The following is a 22,844-nucleotide window of genomic DNA, read 5'->3' as shown; positions in this document are numbered from 1 at the left end:
GAGTCGGAAGATGTAGAGGCAGAAGTCGACGACCACCGGGAGGCACATTTCGTTATTCGGATCGAGGTTTGTCGTGGTACCGATCGACAACACTGTGTCGCTGTCCGCAGTAGGTTCAGAGGTTTGGTCCTCATGTCGGTCTTGTTTATCGAAGCTCCATGACGTTGGCGCGTTCGGAACTACAGAAAGTTTAGATCGGAACGCCAACGTGAACGAAGCTATGACCACCATTTAACGATTCACACGTGCTATCGGTCCAACCAGCGCCATCTACACGGAAACACACCAACCGGGTCCTTCTGGGAAAACCAAACCAACTTAACCTCAATACACGCCTTTGCACATAGATAATAGTGGAAGTCGGTCTCTTGGTCAGAAAGGAAAGAGAAAGAGCTATGGCATCACGATGGGCAAATGATGAAGCAGACAAAGCCGAGGAAGCGCGTCGGAAGAAAGAGAAAGAAGAGAAGAAACGCCTGAAGCTTCAGAAACATCAAGAGGCGGAAGCAGCCTCACGAACAACGCAAGAGGCGGAATCGAGACCTGCAAAGCGCAGGAGATTATCAACAGGCGACGATGACGAGGGAGCCGCAAAGCCCAAAGAAGAAGAGACCGAGAGGAAGCTCCTGCGATTTCAAGGCGGAGCTTGGAACCCTTGTCGACATATTTCCAACTTCGAGACCCTCAATCAGATCGAAGAAGGCTCATACGGCTGGGTCTCACGAGCGCGCGACATCACTACAGGCTCCGTGGTCGCCCATAAGAAAGTCAAAATGGACTACAACCAAGACGGTTTCCCTATCACCGCGCTACGAGAAATCTCCATCCTGCAACGCTGCAGACATGCCAATGTCGTCGATCTTCTGGAGGTTCTATCTGGTGACGACCCGCAAGAATGTATCCTGGTCATGGACTTCCTCGAACATGACCTCAAGACATTACAAGAAGACATGAGTGAGCCATTCATGGCAAGTGAAGTCAAGACATTGTTACGACAGTTGGTCTCTGGCGTCGGCTATCTGCATGAGAACTTCATCATGCACCGCGATCTCAAGACATCAAACATCCTACTAAACAACCGTGGCCAGCTGAAGCTTGCAGACTTTGGTATGGCACGATACATCCCGCCGGCGAACGCACCCCTCACACAACTGGTCGTCACGCTATGGTATCGTGCGCCTGAACTTCTACTAGGGACTCGAGATTACGGGACGGAAGTCGACATGTGGAGCGTAGGCTGTATATTCGGCGAACTGCTTGCAAAAGAGCCGTTACTACAAGGCAAGAACGAGGTCGACGAGCTCTCACTCATCTTCTCCCTTTGTGGTCTCCCATCAGAGAAGTCTTGGCCACAATTCTACCGCCTGCCCAACTCCAAATCACTAAAGCTACCGCGCGACCACCGCAACGCCCCAGGCTTCAACCGTGCAAAATTTCCCTTCTTGACAGCGTCTGGCATTGAACTCCTCTCTTCGTTGCTATCCCTGAATCCAGACCATAGGCCTACAGCGAAAGAAGTACTGGAGCATCCTTACTTCAGAGAGCAACCCAAGCCGAAACCGACCGAGATGTTTCCCACGTTTCCAAGCAAGGCCGGGCAGGAGAGGAGAAGGAAGAAGAGTCCGAATGCGCCAAAGAGAGGAGAGGCGCCCGGCATGCAGGGCAACGTGGATTTTAGTAGTATTTTCAAGGGCAGAGAGGAAGAAGAGAAGGGAGCAGGATTTCAGTTGAAGATGACCTGATTGATTGCGAAGACGCGTGGGCATGTAGGAAACTTCTTTCAAGGCAAGATGGACTTCGCCCAACTGAGCCTGCGACCGATTTCAATTAATGTATACCATTGGTCTGGCCAACCGAATAGTCCAACCGAGCTCCTACTTGACTGTGCGGATGCCTCTAGGCTTTTCCAGCCGACAATGAAGACAATCTTGCGTCTCTCATCTGCGGTCTCTGCTTCGACTCCGGTCGCTGCCATAGGAGCTATAGCTTGGACTCCTCCTTCCGCCGCCTGCACCCGCGCGACCTCCCCTCCTTGGTGGACTGTCCCGCCTGCCATAGCCTCCTCCCCCACTTCGTCTTGGTGGTGTTCTGGATGGCGAGCGACTGTAAGAAGAGCGCGATAGGCTTCGTCGTGGTGACCGGCTGCGAGAACGTGTGTACGACCGTGGCCGTCCTCCGTAGGCCCCTCGTCCACCACGACCGCCTCCGCCTCTGCCCCGACCCCAGTGTCCTCGATCGGGCGACATTCGACGCGGTGGAGATCGATAACGGCCATCCATAGGTGGTGGCCTGTACGCGCCAGGTGGGCCTCCGCCCCTCGGTCCCCGTCCACCGCGCCCATAGCCACCTTCGTAGTCGTCGCGTGGCGGCGGGCCTCTACGCGCGGGCGGAGGTGTCTGTGAGAAACGCCGGCGGGGAAGGACAATGGAAACTTGGATCTTGGCTCCATCTAATTGTGCGTCGTGCATCTTCGCGATTGCGCGTTCGGCGTCGTCGATCTCCTCGTAGAGAATGTAGGCTATGCCGCGATTGATGTTGACTGTTCAATAGTCAGTCCTGCTCTGTGGGGAGGTAGGGCGAAACATACAGGTGGGGTTCATGGGCATGGTGAGTTCCTTGATGACACCGTACTTTCCGAATATCTCGCGCACGTGGTCTTCTTTGACGTTCCTGGTCAAGGCTTCAACTACGATCTGTTGGTGGGTCAGCGTGCTGGTGCAGGAAGGCTGAGGCAAGGCAGCTCTGAAAGTTGCGTCTAGCACAGGGAGTATGCTTACCTTTGCGCTTCTAGGTGCTGGCGACCGATCTCTTGGAGTCAAACTCCGGGAATAACTTCTACCTCTCGAGCGCGATCTGCTTTCTGGTGTGTAGCTCCGTCGCCCATTGCGCCGTGGAGACGGTGATGTCGGCGAGCGCGATCGAGTAATTGAACGAGACCGTGTAGGCGAGCGAGGGGTGACGGAGCGGCGCGGCGAGCCTGACTGCGCCGACCGAGGGCGGCTGGGTGATCTTGTGTGCGACGGGTCGCGAGAAGGGCTGCGCGTGCGCGAGCGTGCGGGAGATGGAGAACGAGATGGCATGTCTTGGCTGTCGCGCAATTTCAGTCGTAGCAGTGTCCTGTTGCGTGCTCTTCAATGTACACTCGGTGGTTGGGCTTGTAGTTGCTTTGTTGGTCATGTCTAACGCGACGTAACTTTTGGATGGTAGCTCCAAGCTTCAAGCTCGTCTTAGCGCTGGCACGTGACTAGCGGGACGTGTTCGCAAACAGCCATCACACAGTCAAGGGCCAAGGCAGGGAATAGATCGGCAATGTAGGAAGAGAAATGAATCGCCAGCTTGTACAAATTGCACAAGGTGCATGATGAAAAGCCAGTCGTCCCTCAAACTCCAGCTAATACGTTTTCATATCTGCCCCGGAGCTCGATTTGCCATGTCTGCAATTTCAACGTTTGCTTCCAAACAGGCCAGAGACGGGTTAAATAGTAGACGTGTGAAGGACCTGGACATGGACGGTTCCAGTGTCCGCTCTTGCGTGACTGTTGGAGCGACTGCTGAATTGCCAGCACTCTGACCCGCTATCCGTCCTCGACCCCAGAGCGCGGCGGATACTAGGCGGGTATCGCGGTGGGCATAGCTAAATGCGGCGCGCTCAGTGCCGTCGCGTTAGGCATCGAGGGCAGTGGTGACCCCCACCAAGTAAGCAGCTGCATGATAGCGCAAGGAGGACGCGTGACGGGTCGTCAGATTAGAAGCTCAGAGGTTTGCGTGCTGGAATTGGAGGAGTGAATTGCGTCCGTTAGATTTCATCGCGAGAGGCGGGGTCAAAACAGCCCCACTATCAAATCGCAACTTTAGCCCAACAACGCAGCCTTGAACACCCTCACCGCATTTACCCTCTTGCTCTGCTTAGTCAAAAGTACCTGCATCTACTTCGCCGCATCCCTCTTCATCTTCCCATCACCACAAGCTTCCACAGCACGCACATCAACCCTCCGCAACCATGTCCTGGCAAGGTGAGCAGCTCGAGGCGTCGAGTTTGGAAGGTCCTGGCTAACTTTGGGCGCAGAATACGTTGACACCAGGTACATCAAGCCTCCCAATCTATCACCTGTCCATGACTAACGTTATCACAGCCTCGTCGGCACTGGTAACATCGACAAGGCCCTCATCTGCGACATCGAGGGCTCGACTGCCTGGGCCGCCTCCGCCGACTTCTCGGTAAGTCGTCCGATACAATACGCGCCGGACACAGCGAGCACTCCAGAATCAAAGCTCCGGTGGCGCATAAACAATAGATTGGTGTTGACCAATTACAGCTGTCCGCTGAGGAAAGGGCCGCCATCGCCAAATCCTTCAACGACAAGTCAGAGCCCAAGAAGGTCATCTCGGAAGGTGTCAAGGTCAACGGTGTCAAGTACATGACCATCGAGGCAAGCGACGACTCGCTCAAGGCGAAGAAGGTAGGTGCCAGACATTGCCCACCATCAAGTGTTCAAGCACTGACAACAACCCCAGGGAAAAGAGGGCATCGTCGCTTTCAAGACTACCCAAGCCGTCATCATCGCCCACCACCCCGACACCATCCAGACTCCCAACGCCTTCAACTCCGTAGTTGAGCTCGGCGAGTACCTGAAGAAGCACGGAATGTAAAGCGCCTTCGATTCGAGCCTGTTTGTACTTTAGGGATATTTGCATAACCGAGTTGCGGAGCGATGGATGGCATCATGGGCGACTGCTCATGGACATATATATGATTGACGATGGATGAAATAGCGGCATTGGAGGATCCTCTTCGATACAATGACAACTCTCAACCCCTAAACCAGAACCTTGTTTGTTGCAGGTCCCAAAGAGTACTGTGCATCTCGCCGCCGAACATGCCAGTCTAGCTTCACATGTTGACTACAACAGAGACAAGAGACAAGCACACCGGAGCACATGTATGATCAAGCGCATTCACATCATTTCATCATGGGGCATAGACGTAACAAGCATGGGTCAGATATGTTCATGGTGTCCTAGCGATAAATGAGAGAGAAAATGCCTAAAGGCCCTTCATACACGCCAACTTCTTCACGACCTTTTCTCCAAATGCCTCCTGTAACTGGGCAGCAACAACCTCTCTCTTCTCATCTGCATTCTCATCGAGATCAAACGCGGTAGGCCCTTGCAAACAAGCCCTGATAACACCCTCCACCGTGTTACCTAGATAACTCTTCACGCCCCGTAGATGTTGTGGTTCCGTCTGTAGTAACCTTTTCTCCACAGCCCACGTATGCTTAGGCCGCGCCTTTTCAAGATCGATAGACAGAACCTGGTCAATGGTTTTCCAGTAAGCGATCTCCAGCAGTACGATACCGAGCGAGTAAAGGTCGAAAGACTTCTTGTAAGACTCACGACCGCCGGCATCTTCGCGATTTCCTCTATGCTGTACAGACGGATGACGATAGATGTCTGCAGCGGGATTGTCAAGAGGACGTTCAGTCATATCATCGCTGGTTGCCGGACGAGAATAGTCGAAACCACTAATCAGAGGATCCGCGTAGTTGACCTCGCCGTGCGTGACCTGACCGTTTTCAACTCTTCCTCCCTTCTTCGGAAAGAGGAGGATGTTGGCCGAGCGTAGGCCCTTGTGAAGCCAATCCACCGCATGGAGACGTTCAACTGTCTCGGTAAGAAGTCTCATGAGTGTGATACGGTCAGTGAGCGAAGGTATATCGTTCTCGGGGTTTGCGATGAGTGCGTGTAGAGATGTCGGTTCAGTGTCCGCCGGGACGGACGCGGGCTTTTCGAAGACTAGCCCGAAACGTCCTTCGTCCTCATCGATAAAGTAGCCTCGGCAGAAGGGTGCTCTAAACCGGACTGTTCTGTTGTGCTTACTGAGTAAGGCGGCCAGTTTCTTGACGCGAGCGTGGATCTTGGCGTCCACAGCACCATCCTGCTGCATGGGACCCGTGGTATCGGGTGATTTCCATTCTATCCACACAGGTGTGTTCTTGTAGTATGCCTCCGTGCGTACACCTTCATCAATCTCCAGGGGAAATTGACTGCCTAGCTTAGGGCGTATGTCCATGTACTGGAGCTGGGTATCACGAATGTCCTTTGGAAGATCTGGCATGTTGATCTTTTCTGCATAGCTTGTGGTAAGATCTTCGTGAGAGTCTTCGATAGCAAGGTGAATGAAGTTTTGCTGGGCTAAAGCAGCAAGAGGCTGACGGGCGGCACCACGAGCTGCGACGGCACCACTGTCCATCATACCATCATATTCGGAATCTTCCATCTCTATCAGTGAATAAGCCCTTCGAAAGCCAATCTGTTCTGATTGCTGGGATTGGTAGATTTGAACCATGTGCGACATCGTCCTGTTCAGCAAGACTATTTGGTCATTTGTACGCGTCTGCATATCGATGAGCAGGTCTACTTGAGCTTTGTCGAGCGCTTCGTGCATCTTGTCGTTGAAGTCGGCCAGTCTCGCGATTAGCTTCTCCATCTTGAGGTGATCGAATACAGCCCATTTGAGCCTCTTTGGTACATCCTTGAACTGTTGCACGAATTTGAGGGACATTTTTACCAGCTCGTCAGTAGGCGGGAACCGGACAGACCTTGCATTCCCTTCACCAGAGCCGTTGGTATCGTCTTCGATCAGGCGATCAAAATTTTGTAGGACGAATGCTTCAGCTGCTTCCTCTAGGAGAGGCTCTGTAAGTCTCTCGTACTTCTTGTCTAGTCGGCCGAATGAGAAGAGAAGCTTTTGTTGTTGCTCCATGATGTTGATAATGAGGCCTTTCGACATGTGATTCAGGACCAGTTTGTCGTCTCGATAATCGAGCTGTACAAGCTTTGCCCAGTTGAGAAGTCGATGTTCTTCCACTTTGAAGTTGACCAGAAGCGCTTGGCAGTCTTTGCGAAGATGACAAGCATCTGCGATCAGTTCGTAACCTAATCAAGATTATTAATGCATCTTCAGGCGTAGGTCAATGGGTATGCCAACCTTGGATACATCCCGCAAACACCTGGAAGAAGAAGGATACACCTCCGATAGCCAACTCTGCCATCTCTAAGGCTGTTCGGAATAACCTTTGAAAGGGACAGCTGGACGGTCTCGCCGAGAGAGGAAAGCAATGAGATGAACGCAAACTTGGAGAATTACTCAAGGGTAAGCAGCGAGAAGGCTATTTCTACCAAACCTTCATGGCGACATGAGAGCATAGCACGCCGCGATGCAGGCGCGCAACCTGATCTGTAACCAACACTGCCCCGTGGCCTCGAGCTGAAGGCCGTCATCACATCCCAGACCAATCCAGGAGGCTGGAATAGTGGGGTCCGGTAAGGGTAACAGCGCGATGGCGTTTTGCGATACATGACGAAGGCTGCAATCGTGGCTGAGGAGCGTTCTGCTGAACTCGTTAGGTGCAGCAGAGACATCACCTGGAGGTGATAGGCTGACGGGTGTATGCCTCGAGGAAAGCCGCGGCCCGCACAGCCACGCTAAGAAGCCACGCGAACATGGACCCTGGTCGACGCGTCGCATGCTGCCACCCATTTGCTCACCACCAAACCAGTGACAGGCGAACCGGTCACCAGAGCTACGACGGGCATCTGGCCCCCCGGAAATGCTTCTCGAGCATCTGAATCCTTGGTATCGCCCCGCATCAGAGTTCGAGCCAACGCCCTTCATCGCCCTCTTCTTCCGAGCTCCCGTCAAGCTACTCCTCTACCATGCATACCACCTTATCACATGTCTGCGCTCAACCCCGAAGCCTCTACAACGCCCACCCATTCGAGTCGTTTGCATATCCGATACGCACAATTTGATACCGGAAGATGTACCGGAAGGCGATCTGCTCATCCACGCTGGTGACATGACGAATGACGGAAGTGTGGCGGAAATACAGAAACAAATAGACTGGCTGAGCTCGCTCCCGCATAGAGAGATCGTAGTGATCAGTGGGAACCATGATACTTTTCTGGATCCAAGGACACGACAATCGCTGTCCGAACAGCACAGGACTGGAAGGCTCAATTGGAAGAGGGTACACTACCTGCAGCACCGACGGTTGAGCCTAACGATCAAGGTTGAGCCTAAAGACGGCGATCAGATGGATGTTACCACACCCTTGCTCGCAGCGGAGCCAGGTCAGAGAAGGATACGAATCTACGGCGCACCACATATACCAGCGTGTGGAGACATGAACGTGCATGCCTTCCAGTATGAAAGGGGTCGAGACGCGTGGTCAGAAACTGTGCCTGAAGATATCGATATATTGGTCACACATACACCGCCGAAATACCATCTGGATCTGTCCCTGCCGACGGGGATCGGCTGCGAGCACCTCCTTGCTGAGGTCAGGCGAGTGAAGCCAACACTACACGTCTTCGGCCATGTGCATTGGGGCGCAGGGCAAACTGTAGTTTGGTGGGACAGAGCTCACGATGCATATGTGCGAGGGCTTTCAATCAAGTCCAAGTGGACGCGAGGTATCCTGAATCCAAAGCTTTGGTGGAATGTAGTCAGGGTCGCGTACCGTGGCATGCGAGAGCTGCTCTGGGATCGCGTGTGGGGCGGGCAGAGTCCAAATACTATCATGGTCAATGCAGCCCAGACGCGTGGAAATACAGGCAAGTTGGGCAATCCTATCCAAGTCGTCGACATTTGATATTGTCCGTCACGTAATACCCAAAGCAGTCGTAATCGTAATGTGTAAACCTCATAATCAACACAGCAGTAAGCACTTGATTGTCGGGAACTCTTTTCGAACTAAAAAGGGTTCTGTTGATTTAGCTTGACTATCTCGTAGGAGAAGCCAAGTACAACAAGGAGACCAGGCGATTCGCCGTTCCCCGCGACTTTATTTGATTGTGGTCATGAAACCATAAATCGTGCATACCATGCCATGCCATATTCCACCACTGAGCCAATGATTTGCGCACATGCTCAGAGACGACGACCACGGCGACCACCCTTCCTCCTGGTGGAGTCGGATGGGGTGGGAGTAACGTCCTCGATACGTCCGATGCGCATACCAGCACGGGCAAGAGCGCGGAGGGCGGACTGGGCACCGGGGCCGGGGGTCTTGGTGCCGTTACCACCGGTGGCACGGATCTTGACGTGGAGAGCGGTGATACCGAGTTCTGCATATGTTAGCTCCTGTTCCCGTTCCAGATTATCCATTCCAATCATCTTACCCTTGCAGCGGGCAGCAACGTCCTGGGCTGCCAACATGGCGGCGTAGGGAGAGCTCTCGTCACGGTCGGCCTTGACCTTCATGCCCTTTCGTACTGGTCAGCGGCTGTCGCATGCAATCGGTATGGCTGCACTTACACCGGTGACACGGGAGATGGTTTCGCGGCCAGAAAGATCGGTGATGTGGACGAAGGTGTCGTTGAATGAAGCGAAGATACGGGCGACACCGAAGACAAGCTCACCCTGCGCTGCTGTCAGTCCATGTCGTCGCGATTTCCAATGTCTGCTGGTCACGCACCTCGCGGACCTGGGGTCCGAGCTGGATGTTCTCCTGGGGAGCGCGGGCAACCTTCTGCTTGGGAGGCATGTTGGCGGTAATATGGGTTTCTTGACGTGACTGGCGGTTCGTAACACTGTCGGCGATCGAGTCGAACTTTCGGTGGTGGGAGGTGGAATTTCGCTTGTTCGCGGGTGTCGGAGCAACCAAAACGCCGGGCTTAGCGCGCCAAGCCGCCTACTTAACTTTTCTTTGGCTGCCGCAAGCGACCTGCAGTTCCTCCATCGCTTCGCAATGGGCTGACTTCCTCCACCTCACTCACGCACAAGAGTGTGCGACACAATAGCAGCCATGGACGACCGCAAGAGCGTCGGTATTATCGGCATGGGCGACATGGGCAAGATGTACGCCCGCCGGCTGAGCACAGCTGGCTGGAAGTGAGTGCATTCGCGACTGATAGCTTCGGAGCTCCAGTGTCTTCTGCAAATGGTAAGTCCTTCACTCTTTCATCCTCCCCTCCCCCGTTATGATGACCGTGAGTGCATTTGGCTCGAGTACGGCGCATGTCCACACTGCTGCCGTCTTGGTTTGCAGTAATTGGGCATGTTGCCGTCCATGATGTGAATTCTCGCTACCTTATTTTATACACCTCTGAACTACGACCAACTACATCGCATTGTTCATTACTATGGCGCGAACTTTGCTAACCAGTGGCTCACAGATTGATTCCTCTCCGTCGAACGCGCTGACATGCTCTCGTTGAAGGGTTCACGCCTGCGATCTTCCAGACAAGTTTGATACATTAGTGGCAGAGTTTCGGGACTTTGTAGGATAGCGCTTTTATATATCAATGAACGAACGCATGCTGAGACTGCGCCAGCCCAGAGTTGAGATCATGCAAAGTGGTCATCTTGTGTCTCGCTGCAGCGACTTCATCATATACAGCGTCGAGGCGAAGAACATCGACGCGGTCGTTAAGACCTTCGGCCCATGTATGCCGTCTCCTGTCACGGATCAGTGTTGTTACTGACTCGAGCCTACGTTCAGCTACAAAGGTCGGCGCAATAGTCGGTGGTCAGACCTCATGCAAGGCCCCGGAGATGGAGGCTTTTGACAAACACCTTCCTAAAGACGTCAGCATTGTCTCCGTGCACTCCCTCCACGGGCCAGGCATAGACCCGAAAGGGCAGCCACTGGTGCTGATCAAGTATCGCGCCTCGGATGCTGACTTTGCGTTCGTGGAGAATGTTATGTCCTGCCTCGGGTCCAAGCACGTCTATCTTTCCGCCGAGCAGCATGATCGCATTACAGCGGACACACAAGCTGTTACTCATGCCGCTTTCCTCAGCATGGGCGGTGCATGGTTCGCGAACAACCAATTCCCGTGGGACAGCTCGCGCTACGTCGGTGGTATTGAGAACGTCAAGATGAACATTACCCTCCGCATCTACTCTAATAAGTGGCACGTCTATGCAGGTCTTGCGATCCTCAACCCAGACGCGAAGAAGCAGATTAAGCAGTATGCCGAATCTGTGACCGAGCTGTTCAAGCTCATGCTCGCAGGGCAGCGGGACGAGCTCCGTGAACGTGTGCATACCGCTCGCAAGGCTGTGTTTGGCGATAACGAGGATGGCAAGAAGCTGCTCCTTCGAGATGACTTGCTTGACCGATTCGCTTTAGGCACAATCCCAGAGAAGAAACTCAAAAACAACCATCTCAGTCTACTCGCCATGGTAGACTGCTGGTGGAAGCTAGGCATAGTCCCCTACGACCACATGATCTGTTCGACGCCTGTAGGTCCCCAGTTTTCTTTCCTCTTTACATTACTCTTCCAAATTCTTATCCACTAACACACATTCAGCCCTCGCGCATGTGGCTCGGCATTACAGAGTACCTCTTCTGCAACCCCACGCTCCTCGAGGAAGCCATCGACACGGCCATCGACGACAACACGTTCCGGGCCGACGACCTGGAGTTCACCTTTGCCGCCCGGGACTGGAGCTCGCGTGTCAGTCTGGGTAACTTTGATGGCTACCGGGAGAAGTTTGAGGAGATCCAGAGATACTTCGAACCGAGGTTCCCGGAGGCGACCAAGTTAGGGAATGAAATGATCAAGGTCATCTTGCAGAAAACTCAGGAAACTTGAGGTTCTGAGTAGAACCCATCAAGGGTTTAGTAGATATTGAAGGAAAGCCCTGCGATAATTATACGCATGAAAGTGGACACGGATCATAACATATAGGTGTAGAATGCACGTCGTGAAGTCAAAAATATATACATTACGTGCATACTCATGTACCCAGCTGACCCAACGCCTTGTCCTTCAAACTACGCACTTGGATTTTCCACAACTCGATCGTGTCGGCCGCTTTCACATTTAGTTTCTTGTAGCCTGTCCGGACTCGAACTCAGTACTCTCCCCGATGTCGCAAACCCCAAAACCTTCTTTGCCTCCCTTGATCCCCTTCCACTCACAAGCCTCTTGCAGCTCCTTTGGTGGTGCCATGACCTCTTCCTCGGTCAACACCCAAGTACCCCAATGCATGCCTAGCGCTCTCCTGCATTTCGTGTCCACGAAGATGTTGACCGCATCTTTGGGGCTAGCATGCACGTTACTGAACATCCAACGAGGTTCGTAGGCGCCAATAGGGATAAGACCGAGATCGAAGGGGCCGCGATGTTGACCGATCTGTGAGAAAGCCGGGCAAGTGGGTAAGTGCGAGTACGCAGCCGAGTAGTCGTCTTCTGTGGTTGGAATGCTAGCCGGAACCGTGCGGTAGCCTGTGTCACTGGGTAGGGTCAGCATAAAGAATGAGTCATGAGTGTGGTACAAAGCAGACGTACCCAGCAAAGTAGACCTTCGCTCCGCCAGATTCCACACTCCAGCTTGCCCAAAGCGTCTTGGCCTTGTCGAAGGGCGTCCTTGCACTGATATGCTGACAAGGCAGCGCACCAATCGTTGCTGTAATACCACTAGTCTTGCCCATGTTCACCGAACTCACAGAAACAGAGCCAGCCCTACCCCCCTTTTGCGACAATTCCTCCAACTTGATATCTCTACTCTCCCACCAATCCAATTCTGTGACTTTCGTAACCCCGCTCTTCTCAAACCACTCTTTATTGCCTAGGGGCGCAAAGAAATGCGCCTCGGGGAATTTCTTTTTCAAGCGCTGGATTGTTGGGTAGCTTAAGTGATCGTAGTGATTGTGGCTTATAACTACTGCGTCGACAATTGGTAGATCTTCAATCTCACATGGAGGGGGCGTGTAGCGTTTAAGGCTCTTTATAGTGAACGGTGCACAGCATTCTTCAAAGACCGGGTCAAAGAGAACACGAAAGCCGCTCGGGAACTCTATATAGTAGCATGCGTGACCGAGCCATGTTGCACGAAGTCGTGGTGTCTCTCGGGAGGGAAGGAACATTGGTTTGTGGACTGGTACTGTCGGTGGCGAGGTGTCTGGATTGTGGGCTTGACCAGTAATCTTGCGCCTACCACGAAGTGTTAGTTCGCAACTTGTAAAGTCTTCGTAAAACTCCCGTATGCCGGACTTACCATAGCATACCCTTGATTTGCAGTTCCCAAGCACTTGACTCGATATAGCTATCCCACGGGTTCGTAAACCCCTTGCCGTTCTTCAGGTGATGTCTCTTTTCATCGGCTTCCTCGGGTTTCGCAGCAATCTGTGCTGGATTGCTTACCACGGCGTAAAGACCTACGCCAATACTTGCACCACCTATTGAACTCATCTTGAGCGTCCGAGCAAAGTGTGGTTTTTGCCAAAAGGGCTGACGTTTCCCCCAAACCTGGTAGTTTCGCGATTCACTGAGTAGCCTTCGTATGATGCGAGACGGAAGCGACAGGCGAGACATTGGATATATACACGCGTCTAGACTAACTCAAGCGGCCTAAATAGGAGCTATATTGTATTCGCGAAAGAGGAAAACAATGCGCGCCCACCCTCGGCCGCATTTCATGTGGTCGGCGAAAAGTTGGGCCAGACCGGAGATAGCCATCGTCGACGTTAAGGCCGTAGATGCATCCAAGTCGTCATGCAACTCGCTCGCTACTGGCCGGGCCCACCAGCCAACAACAGCATTGGATGAGCGGCTTGTCTCCTTGTCCGACTCTTTCGCCATGCGCGCACGCCCAAATTCGCTTGGGCAGACACTCTTCAGCTTGCGCGATCGCAGCGCACGATATATCGCGGTCGAATCGGCGGAACCCGATGTCGTCCGCATGACGCACGTCGCACGCCGCATATCCTGCGCCGCATGCAATACGCGGAGCTTGTACTAAACTGTGTCCACCCACGATGTCATTCATCTGAAAGAGAGAGTAGAGGTAATACATTCATAACGATAATGAAATAATGGGCCAAGCTGGATGGTACATCAGAGCTGACTAGATATCGCCAGTGCTGATAATTCGGAATTTGGCGATCACACCCACCTCAAACTCGCATTCCTGATGACTGACTGGAGGTGATGCCTGAACAGATCATACCACACAGTAGGGGAGTGTGAATACAGTGCCCATACCCGTGTAAGTGACGAAACACTGCCTCCATACTAACAGTGCATATCCCAATCTCGTCCGATAGCGATATCTTTGCAACCAAATCCCCTTGTGCGCTTCGGTATCTTCAAGTGATAGAAGTAACATCTACTACCAAGGTCGTTCCTCAATCGGCACTTCTCCTGTTGTTTTCCAATAGCTTATCGCATCTTGGTATGCTTTCTGGTAAGTCTTCCGTCGATCCTCCATTGACGGTCGGTCGGGGTTGTTCTGGTCGTAATCGTTTTCGATATTGCGGAACTCTGCGTCTGCGGGAAAGATCTTATCACCCGCAGCCGGCTGGATATAGTATACTCGCAAATCTTTGTCGACACGATTATCCTTGCTCCAGCGTAGCAGCGCGTCCAGATCTTGACATTGACGATTGTAGGTGAGCTCAGGTTCCGCCGCTGGCTCTCCTTCGACCCACATGTAGTTGAGAACATCGTACTGGACGTAGCACGTCAAATGATCCACCAAAGCGTGGAGACAATGCTCGGTATGGATCCAATCCATTGTATCGCTAAAAATGTGAAGATACGGAGTCAGTGTATATCTCACATGCAATTTGCGCGGCTACAACTTACTTTGGGTATCCGTAATAATTACGGTAAAGGCGCTTCCGGATGTGGTCGAGGCAGTGAATGTTATGTGGATGCGCGAATCGGGTGATGAACTTCTTTTCGCCGTAGCCGAAGCTTTGGGGGACACTGATATAGCGGTCTGGATCTTTGCCAAGGATGCGCATGTCGTCCTCCGTTATCAAGAATGGATAACCGGAGGTTAGCGCATGCCATGCTGCGTCAACTTCTGGACTTGGCGGTTGCTGCCAGATGGTTCCGTTACTTCCTGCGAAGACAGGAACGTTGGTATGGTTGGGGTGAGTGCTGCGATTGATTTCTTCCAAAAACGATGGCTCTATGTGATACTGTGTTAGTCACGTATTCAGCGACAGGAAGACCACGTACCAGATGAGCCCCGTTCATTGCGCAGGTATCCACTGTTGGATATCAAGCCAAAGACGAAGAACAAGATAGCCACCACAGCGTACCTCAAGCATGAGCAAAGCAGTGGGAGAGACGGGGCGGATTTGGGGCGAGCTTCACCGCTTGGACCTGTGGATGGCAAAAGCCCCTCTGACTCTTCGAGGTCTTCACTTCGAGGCGTTCTACGCGATGAGTGATTCATGTTGCTGGGTAAGCACTGAAAAAGTGTGAGAAACTATTACGTGCAATGCCTTCAGCATACAAAGTCATCGGGAGATAGCTGGACCCGCTGCGCGCTTTTGGGTGCAACAACGATAACGAGCATCACAATGAGATACTTGCGAACGACATCGCGGGACGGAGCCTTCGGAGCATCATCACTGAGGGGTACTGCATGCAGGTTGCGTAGGTACGGTCCTGCTTCGGCACATCCGCGGGCCTGTCGAAAGCTACCTAGGTACCACGTTAGAACTGTTGAAGGTTGAGTCCCGCGTCCGAAGCCGAAGCCGAAGACTGCGCGTTTTCTAGTCAAACTTTGTTGTTTCCTGGCTATTATGTCAGCTGAAGCCAACTACAAGAAGATCGACCGAAGATAATAACATCACCATTGGAGCGACACGCTACTATTGTGCAGTCTTTACGTACACGCCCATACTCTTCTCGCTCGTGAAGTATACCACTTCTCTCTTTTTAACCCGTAAAACAGGAAGAAAGGTACCAACCCACATGGAACGAATGCGGAGCCAGGACTCAGCTTAATCATAAGTATACAGGATCAATGTTCCAACGCTTCATGACTGTTCTCCAACAGTCGAGCATGGGCGCGGAAGCCGAATCTGAAAGCACCATAGAGGAGCGAATCGGCCTTACCTCACTCTACCCAAAGAGCAGCAAGGACACACCCAAGCCAAGGAAGAACCTCATCCTACGAACAGCTGCTGCCGTTCTTGTTGCTACCCTGGCTCTATGCGGAGCTTACGCGGTCGGAGCCCAAGCAATCGAAACGCTGACACGGGATGACGCCCCATGCCTGTGCGGATTCACAACTGCCGAGGGAATTTCGCGGAACTGCCAGTTCGATGAGATCGAGTTATGTTGGTTGAGGCCGGAATGCATTGACTTCGATCTCACGCATGAGTTCACGACAGCCTCTCGTTCTGACAAGGGGGGCGCCTGGCTATACCAGACAGAGCTGGATGGCAAGTACCGTCTTATCAACGGAACCGAGCTATCGATGCTCATCGAGCCCGGGAGGACCATATGGTTTACCTACGAGCAGCATGTTGTGCATTGCATCTTCTCGTGGAGGAAGCAGTTCCGACAGCAATTCACAGGCATTGTGATGCATATGACCGCATCGGATGAGGGTCATATCAGACATTGCGGTGAGATGTTCATGCTCAATGGTAAGTTGTGGCTATACGAAGTGCATGTGAGACATATACTGACTTCGTACCCCTACCTCTGCAGCTAGCTTGGAAGAGAGGCGAACCAAGCTGGTATACCCGTCTGAACTGTCCTCAGATTAGCTGGAGCTTCAGTCTATCTAGTTACATCGAGTGTATAGGAGCGATTAGCGCTCATCAAATGAATGCAGCATAATTCCGTCATAGACGATAGCTTCACTTTCAAAGTATCCGATTCGGTCAGAAGGCGCCTCGACAGATCCCAACGAATGAGTGGGGGTAGTTACAACACGGCAGTTCAGGTTGAGCATGCAGTTCGGCGGTAAGCTTTTGAGATACGCCATTATTCTGCTCACTCTCTCATACGTCCTATACGTAGCCTCACTATGCACTATGTTAGTGACAAACTTTACAATCAATGTTCAATCATGTTCAACCAAGACACGGCTCGGCCGACTACTATCAAACTACCCATCAGGTAGGGATAGGATAGTCATCGCACGGCAAATCAACGTAGTGAGTACTGGTTGATGGCACTTCGTTAAACTTTCAAGATATGCGTTGCTGCTCTGCCAGCTCTTTCGTAAGTTCAACAGGCCGCGTCACGATGCACAAGAACAACTCTATCAGCAGGTAAGTGTTTGATCATCGATGTCTTTACCAGTGGAGGGCGATGTACAAATAGCTGGGCAGACACCCCACAGAGAAATCATCTCTTGCCGTACAAACGCTTTGTATTGTGCAAGACGAATCTTCAAAAGCGATTCCCATCTTCTCGTTCGTACACAATTTTCAAGATGCACAAGAGCTTCATCATTCTCGTCGCGTTGGCTGGCTTGTCAGCAGCGACCGCTTCGCGTATGTCCTTCCCTGACCCACGGATAAGAAAGTAACTGTACTAAGTGTCGAAGCTCATGCAGAAGAGTTGAAGGACGTTAAGAAGCGTGACACCTACGTGGATCTGTTCAAGGACGACGGGCCAGCTCCTGCACCGGAAGAGGGTGGTGGCGCCTACAAACGCTCTGAAAGGGCCAATTCGGGGAAGCGTGACACCTACATCGATCTATTCAACGACGATGGGCCAGCTCCCGCGCCGGACGCTGGATCAGAGAAACGCGACACCTACGTCGATCTGTTCAACGACGATGGACCAGCTCCTGCGCCGGACGCTGGATCGGAGAAACGCGACACCTACGTCGATCTGTTCAACGACGATGGACCAGCTCCTGCGCCGGACGCTGGATCGGAGAAACGCGACACCTACGTCGATCTGTTCAACGACGATGGGCCAGCTCCTGCGCCAGACGCTGGATCGGAGAAACGTGACACATACGTGGATCTGTTCAAGGATGACGGACCAGCTCCCGCGCCGGACGCTGGATCGGAGAAGCGTGAGACCTAAGCTAATCTGTTCAAGGATCATGGAACAGCTCCAGCGCTGGAAGAGGTTAGAGAGCAGGGAATGATCGGGCCGCTCCAGTGGACGAAGGAAGAGTCGAGGACAAGGCGACTTGGTTCTAAATAAAAGGATGAGAATGAATCTAAATGTTTTTCTTTCCACACTGAACATCTTACCGTGCCTGTACTTGTTACGACCATGCAACACTACCGACTTCTGACATGTGCTTTTCTTGTGATTGCAACATATAGTGTGTCTATCACGTATCCAAGAACGCGTACTCCGTTGCACCCTCTCGAGCGTTCAATCAACGATGCCGAGGACTACTTCCAGTCTTTGGCGATTCAAGAAACGCACACATACGCACAGGCGGTAGAATCATATCGGCACCGACGCGGACGATGTCCGCCCCCAGGCTTCCGCGGCTTTCACGAGCGCCTCCAACAGTTGAAAGGGATATCAATCGAGCCATTCTGGGATCAAATCTATGACGACTTGGAGCCATTCTGGGGCATCACAGCACAGGCCACGCAAACTGCTGCGGCCTCGTTGGTCTCTCTCGCCGGGGTTCAGAAGAAAATCGAACGGCTCCAGGGTTTCTCATTCCGACGTGGAGAGGTCCGGGCCAATTGCCCGAGAGAGGACATGACCTGTGACGATCAACTGGGCTTGCTCAGAAGAATCGCTCCGTTGCTACCAGACATTGACGTGGCAGTGAGTGTGCATGCCTCGCCTCGTGTGCTCGTTCCTTGGGACGTCATGGACAGAGCCCGACAGCAGGCACGCCAGCATAGTCGATTAGTGTCACACTCAGCAGGCGCGCAAAGTCATATTCATGGAGGTGTCAGCAAGGCACTTTATGCCAGAGAGGAAGACGTCGTGAAAGGGTGGAATCGAGGTAAGCCGCAATATCGTCATATGCGAAGCTTCGCCAGCTAAAGTTTGGACCACACGTAGAGATTCCTCCATACTCTTTCCGCAGCATTGTCTGCCCTCCAAGAAACGCGTCAACCGATCACGTACCGCTTTCGGATTCTGCTGTTCAGGATGTGTGCATTCGACCAGAGTTGGCTGCTGTCCACGGCACGATGCTGGCGCCTCACCTGGTGTCGACATCGTCTACCCTTCTTCCTATTTTCTCGGCAACGCACATACGACACGTGAGCGCCGAAATCACGGTTCCTGACCTCCATACCTGGGTGGATATACCAAGCTTTACCCTCCCCGAACATCTGGTCAACTCGTCTATTGGTGTGGCGTGGTCAGAGAAGCGCAACAAGGCAAGATTTGGCTGTATCAGATACATATGAGACATGTACTGACTTCGTATGTTCGTCTCTGCAGGCTATCTGGCGTGGCTCCAATACCGGTGGCAGACATAATTCCTTGACCTGGATGAAGTCTCATCGCCATCGATTTGTTGCGTCAATGAACTCCACTTTTCTCAAGGCTGTTAGCAGTGGTCAGATCGACTGGGCCAATGCTTCTCTGAATCAAGCAGCACCCGAACCACCGCACTTTGAATGGATGCACGAGCATCTGGACGGTGCTTTTACACAACTGCGCTGCGCCGGGCGAGGCTGGGACGTCGGGAATGCCTGCAGCTACCTTGATCACCATTTCCGAACTGCAGCGCATACATCTATGGCTGACATGGCCACGTACAAGTACCTACCAGACATTGATGGCAACGCGTACAGTGGTAGGCACTCTTGTTCTCGCAAATGATGATATGTGGCATAACATCAGTTGTAGCTCGTTTCCGCGCATTGCTCATGACGGGCTCCCTAGTGTTGAAGGCCACTATCTTCGAAGAATGGCACCGCTCGCGGCTCGTACCGTACAAACATTTCGTCCCCTTCGACCTCGGCAGTCTTCCCGACCTTTGGCACAAACTCTGCTTCTTTGTCGGCGGATGTTGTCGAGGGAAGAGTTGTGAGAATCATGACAGGCATGCCGCAGCAATTGGCGAGGGCGCGGCGATATGGAGCCGCCGAGTTCTCCGTAAGGCAGATATGGAGCTATACTGGCTACGGCTATTGTTAGAGTATGCAAGAGTAGTGGATGAAAGAAGACACGTGCTATGCGAGCGGGACGATTATGAGTAGTCGTTCGGGAGAATATTCGGGAAGAAAGTGGTGTAGTTCGTCACATATGATCAGCCGCCAAACTTCTAAATTAGGAGAAGAATACTCTGCATTAAGAGATATTGAGATCAGTACGGGCTGGAGTGTAGAAGCCATGCCCAAGGCAGCCGCATTGCCGCGTAGCACATGATCTGAAGCTGTGTATGCTATGTTAGCAATGATGATATTGTACTCAATCTGGGCCTCGAAACAAGTTGAGCCATTCAATAAGACAAAAAAAACCTCCGAGGATTTCTGCGCGCGTGAAGATTCGATGTTTGTGTCCGTGCACGTGAGCGTGAGCGGCCGATCAGAACGCTGCCAAGCCACGGGCCCCGTCTCCTGGGCCCGGGCCGACAACATCCAAAACCCCAACAGCAGGGTGACGCTGGAAGCTGTCTGCAGCCATTCCGGGTTTTCTCACGACCGTCTAAGCAAAATTCGGACCTATGTAGGAACCTCTCGCATTACCCCTCTTTCTAGAACTGTACGAGCCGTCCACATAAGCGCTACGGGCCGTTGTCTTGATCGTTGACTTGGTAGACAGAGCTGAGCGCGATCTCGAGCAGGTGTCGAACGCATTTAGATATCGATCGGATCCGCAGTATGAATGAAGATGGTTCTGTAGATGAGGCGAGTGTGGCCCACAATACCTACCCGGGTGCTGAGCGACGTTCAGTTGCCTGGGGACATCGTCGATCATCACACAACGCACCAGGGTGTGCACATCGGGGAAATAGACATGTATTGTCGTCATGGGGGTCTTTCATAGGCGAGTTTAGATCTGGGGCTGGTCCACGAAAGCAAAGCAGCAGTCCTGTCTCATCGATTCGTTAGGTACCTCAGCTATTCGGGTTGCACTCGGCACATGGATGGTGCTGACGTACATAGAGTGATTATAAGAACCTTACAGCTGATTGCAATATCCAGTAGACTTTGTATGTTCCATCTATCTTGCCTAACATGAGAGGACTGTGGGTTTTAGCAGCTCTCTCGATTCCCACTCAAGCTCAGAAAGACCACGTTCATATCGGGCATGCCGATAAATCTCATGGCGAGGACTGGTATGACTGCGGTCCTTATGGAGGTAAGTCTTTACATGGGTAGAGTACAAACTAGGTCTATTAACGTCCGATTAAGGCTGGGGTTGTACTCCACCCCTGGGAGGCAGCGAATCGCCGCCGAAGAAACACTACTACGACAACAGCACTTTCAAGCAGTTGATAGACCACAACAACCCTAGCCTGGGGACTTTTGACCAGTTCTACTACTACGACACAACGTACTGGAGGGGTCCTGGTTCCCCGGTGATACTATTTTCGCCCGGAGAAGTCAACGCTACTATGTACCACAGCTTCTTAACCCCCAGCCATGCAACAGGAGCCCTGGCTGAGCAGATTGGCGCAGCTACAATTGTTCTCGAACATCGTTACTGGGGCGATAGCACACCATTCCGTAACTTCACCACTGAAAACCTGAAGTACCTTACTGTCGAGAACAGCATGAAGGATATAACATATTTCGCACGTCAAGTCCAATTACCTTTCGCTACCGACGAGAGAATTGGCAGCAGTGCTAAAGATGTTCCATGGGTAGCTATAGGCGGTAGCTACTTTGCTGCCCTGCTAGTGTGGATTGCAAGCCTCGACCCGGGCACCATATGGGCATACTACGCTTCGAGCGCATCAGTTCAATCTGTTTCTGACTATTGGGCCTACTTCCTTCCTATACAAGAAGCTATGCCGAAGAATTGTAGTAGAGACATCTCTCTTGTTATCAACCATATGGATGATATCCTCAGCGCTGGCTCTCGGGATGAGCAACACGAACTCAAGGCCAAATTTGGCATGCAAGACGTCGCTCATAACGACGACTTCATGAATGCTCTGGCGCGTGGTCCCTATCTCTGGCTAGGGAGTCAGTTCACATACAACACGGGCTTCTTCACGTTCTGCGACTATATTGAAAACGCAGTCAATGCCACCCTCAACGATCTTCCCTCTGAAGCTGGTGTTGGTGTCGATAAAGCGCTCGAAGGATACGCGGAATGGTGGAAAGAGGTCGAACTCCCTGGTTACTGCGCCGGGGATCTTTATCCTGAATTCAACACTACAGGTAATACTGACTGCTTCAATACCTACAATGCAAGCTCCCCACTATTCACCGACACGACGCCGAGGAACGCCATGAACCGGCAATGGTTCTGGATGAACTGCAACGAACCCTTCGGAAACTGGAAAGTCGGCGCTCCCTCAGGACGGCCATCGCTCATTTCTCGCCTCATAACAACAGACTACTGGATTCGTCAGTGCGGACTATATTTCCCCCCTGGACCGAATGGAGAAACATATGGTCTCGCAGCGGGGAGAACCGAAGAGCACTTCAATACGTACTTTGGGGGCTGGAATATCACCAACACAAGCCGGCTGATCTTCGTCAACGGCGAATTCGACCCGTGGAGAGAGATCAGTGTTTCGGCAAAAGGGAGACCCGGAGGTCCGTTGCAGAGTACCGAGCAGGTACCAGTGGAAATTGTGCCTGACGGTGTTCACACTAGTGACTTGAATACGAAGAACGGAAAGGTCAACGCGGGAGTGAAAGAGGTGCAAGATCGAGTGTTGAAGCAGTTAGTCGGGTGGGTTGAAGAATGGCCTGGGGAGGCCACATGATCAGCTATGCACATTGGCTGGCACGCAAGTACCTAGATACTTGCTACTACCGAGAGCCCTCCAGGCTACCTTTCAACACTTATACGACGTGATTTCCGATAACAACATTCCTGTCAATCATGAAGGAAAGCGTGAAGTCGATCTCGCCGCATTCCATTGTGGTTCTATTATTATATAAACTCATGATACAGACGCGCTCTGGAAGTTCACGCACGTCTACTTAAGCACTCTGCCGATCTTTC

At 52.4% G+C, this 22,844-nt stretch overlaps 11 protein-coding genes across 11 annotated transcripts; 7 read left to right on the top strand and 4 right to left on the bottom strand.

Annotated features, from left to right (window-relative positions):
- Positions 1-395: 395 nt before the first annotated feature.
- On the top strand, positions 396-1,742 carry J4E84_000665 (uncharacterized protein; the record flags this gene model as incomplete). Its single annotated transcript, XM_049383303.1, has 1 exon — positions 396-1,742. The coding sequence occupies one exon, from the start codon at positions 396-398 to the stop codon at positions 1,740-1,742; it is 1,347 nt and encodes a 448-aa protein (XP_049248821.1).
- A 238-nt stretch (positions 1,743-1,980) lies between these two features.
- On the bottom strand, positions 1,981-2,884 carry J4E84_000664 (uncharacterized protein; the record flags this gene model as incomplete). Its single annotated transcript, XM_049383302.1, has 4 exons — positions 1,981-2,142; positions 2,424-2,539; positions 2,588-2,693; positions 2,840-2,884. 4 exons carry the CDS (start codon positions 2,882-2,884, stop codon positions 1,981-1,983), a joined length of 429 nt encoding a protein of 142 aa, XP_049248820.1.
- Positions 2,885-4,000: 1,116 nt separating this feature from the next.
- Positions 4,001-4,650, top strand: J4E84_000663 (uncharacterized protein; the record flags this gene model as incomplete). Its single annotated transcript, XM_049383301.1, has 5 exons — positions 4,001-4,013; positions 4,067-4,082; positions 4,134-4,218; positions 4,317-4,460; positions 4,516-4,650. The coding sequence occupies 5 exons, from the start codon at positions 4,001-4,003 to the stop codon at positions 4,648-4,650; spliced, it is 393 nt and encodes a 130-aa protein (XP_049248819.1).
- A 394-nt stretch (positions 4,651-5,044) lies between these two features.
- J4E84_000662 (uncharacterized protein) lies at positions 5,045-6,793 on the bottom strand (the record flags this gene model as incomplete). The annotated part of the gene is made up of 1 exon (XM_049383300.1): positions 5,045-6,793. The coding sequence occupies one exon, from the start codon at positions 6,791-6,793 to the stop codon at positions 5,045-5,047; it is 1,749 nt and encodes a 582-aa protein (XP_049248818.1).
- An 820-nt stretch (positions 6,794-7,613) lies between these two features.
- J4E84_000661 (uncharacterized protein) lies at positions 7,614-8,657 on the top strand (the record flags this gene model as incomplete). The annotated part of the gene is made up of 1 exon (XM_049383299.1): positions 7,614-8,657. One exon carries the CDS (start codon positions 7,614-7,616, stop codon positions 8,655-8,657), a length of 1,044 nt encoding a protein of 347 aa, XP_049248817.1.
- Positions 8,658-8,935: 278 nt separating this feature from the next.
- RPS14 (ribosomal protein S14, S11) lies at positions 8,936-9,551 on the bottom strand (the record flags this gene model as incomplete). Its single annotated transcript, XM_049383298.1, has 4 exons — positions 8,936-9,132; positions 9,187-9,271; positions 9,323-9,427; positions 9,483-9,551. 4 exons carry the CDS (start codon positions 9,549-9,551, stop codon positions 8,936-8,938), a joined length of 456 nt encoding a protein of 151 aa, XP_049248816.1.
- A 261-nt stretch (positions 9,552-9,812) lies between these two features.
- On the top strand, positions 9,813-11,607 carry J4E84_000659 (uncharacterized protein; the record flags this gene model as incomplete). Its single annotated transcript, XM_049383297.1, has 5 exons — positions 9,813-9,898; positions 10,227-10,287; positions 10,342-10,453; positions 10,509-11,254; positions 11,323-11,607. 5 exons carry the CDS (start codon positions 9,813-9,815, stop codon positions 11,605-11,607), a joined length of 1,290 nt encoding a protein of 429 aa, XP_049248815.1.
- Positions 11,608-11,838: 231 nt separating this feature from the next.
- Positions 11,839-13,208, bottom strand: J4E84_000658 (uncharacterized protein; the record flags this gene model as incomplete). The annotated part of the gene is made up of 3 exons (XM_049383296.1): positions 11,839-12,250; positions 12,306-12,950; positions 13,015-13,208. 3 exons carry the CDS (start codon positions 13,206-13,208, stop codon positions 11,839-11,841), a joined length of 1,251 nt encoding a protein of 416 aa, XP_049248814.1.
- Positions 13,209-15,819: 2,611 nt separating this feature from the next.
- Positions 15,820-16,531, top strand: J4E84_000657 (uncharacterized protein; the record flags this gene model as incomplete). The annotated part of the gene is made up of 2 exons (XM_049383295.1): positions 15,820-16,408; positions 16,473-16,531. The coding sequence occupies 2 exons, from the start codon at positions 15,820-15,822 to the stop codon at positions 16,529-16,531; spliced, it is 648 nt and encodes a 215-aa protein (XP_049248813.1).
- Positions 16,532-16,794: 263 nt separating this feature from the next.
- On the top strand, positions 16,795-17,810 carry J4E84_000656 (uncharacterized protein; the record flags this gene model as incomplete). The annotated part of the gene is made up of 3 exons (XM_049383294.1): positions 16,795-16,803; positions 16,985-16,991; positions 17,329-17,810. The coding sequence occupies 3 exons, from the start codon at positions 16,795-16,797 to the stop codon at positions 17,808-17,810; spliced, it is 498 nt and encodes a 165-aa protein (XP_049248812.1).
- A 3,159-nt stretch (positions 17,811-20,969) lies between these two features.
- J4E84_000655 (uncharacterized protein) lies at positions 20,970-22,602 on the top strand (the record flags this gene model as incomplete). Its single annotated transcript, XM_049383293.1, has 2 exons — positions 20,970-21,020; positions 21,121-22,602. The coding sequence occupies 2 exons, from the start codon at positions 20,970-20,972 to the stop codon at positions 22,600-22,602; spliced, it is 1,533 nt and encodes a 510-aa protein (XP_049248811.1).
- Positions 22,603-22,844: the final 242 nt, after the last annotated feature.

The sequence above is a fragment of the Alternaria hordeiaustralica genome (assembly GCF_023758085.1).
Source record: "Alternaria hordeiaustralica strain BMP 2776 chromosome Unknown scaffold_1, whole genome shotgun sequence".
NCBI lineage: Eukaryota > Fungi > Ascomycota > Dothideomycetes > Pleosporales > Pleosporaceae > Alternaria > Alternaria hordeiaustralica.
Note: the sequence above shows the minus strand (reverse complement) of the source record. Positions and strands in the feature narration are given on the sequence as shown.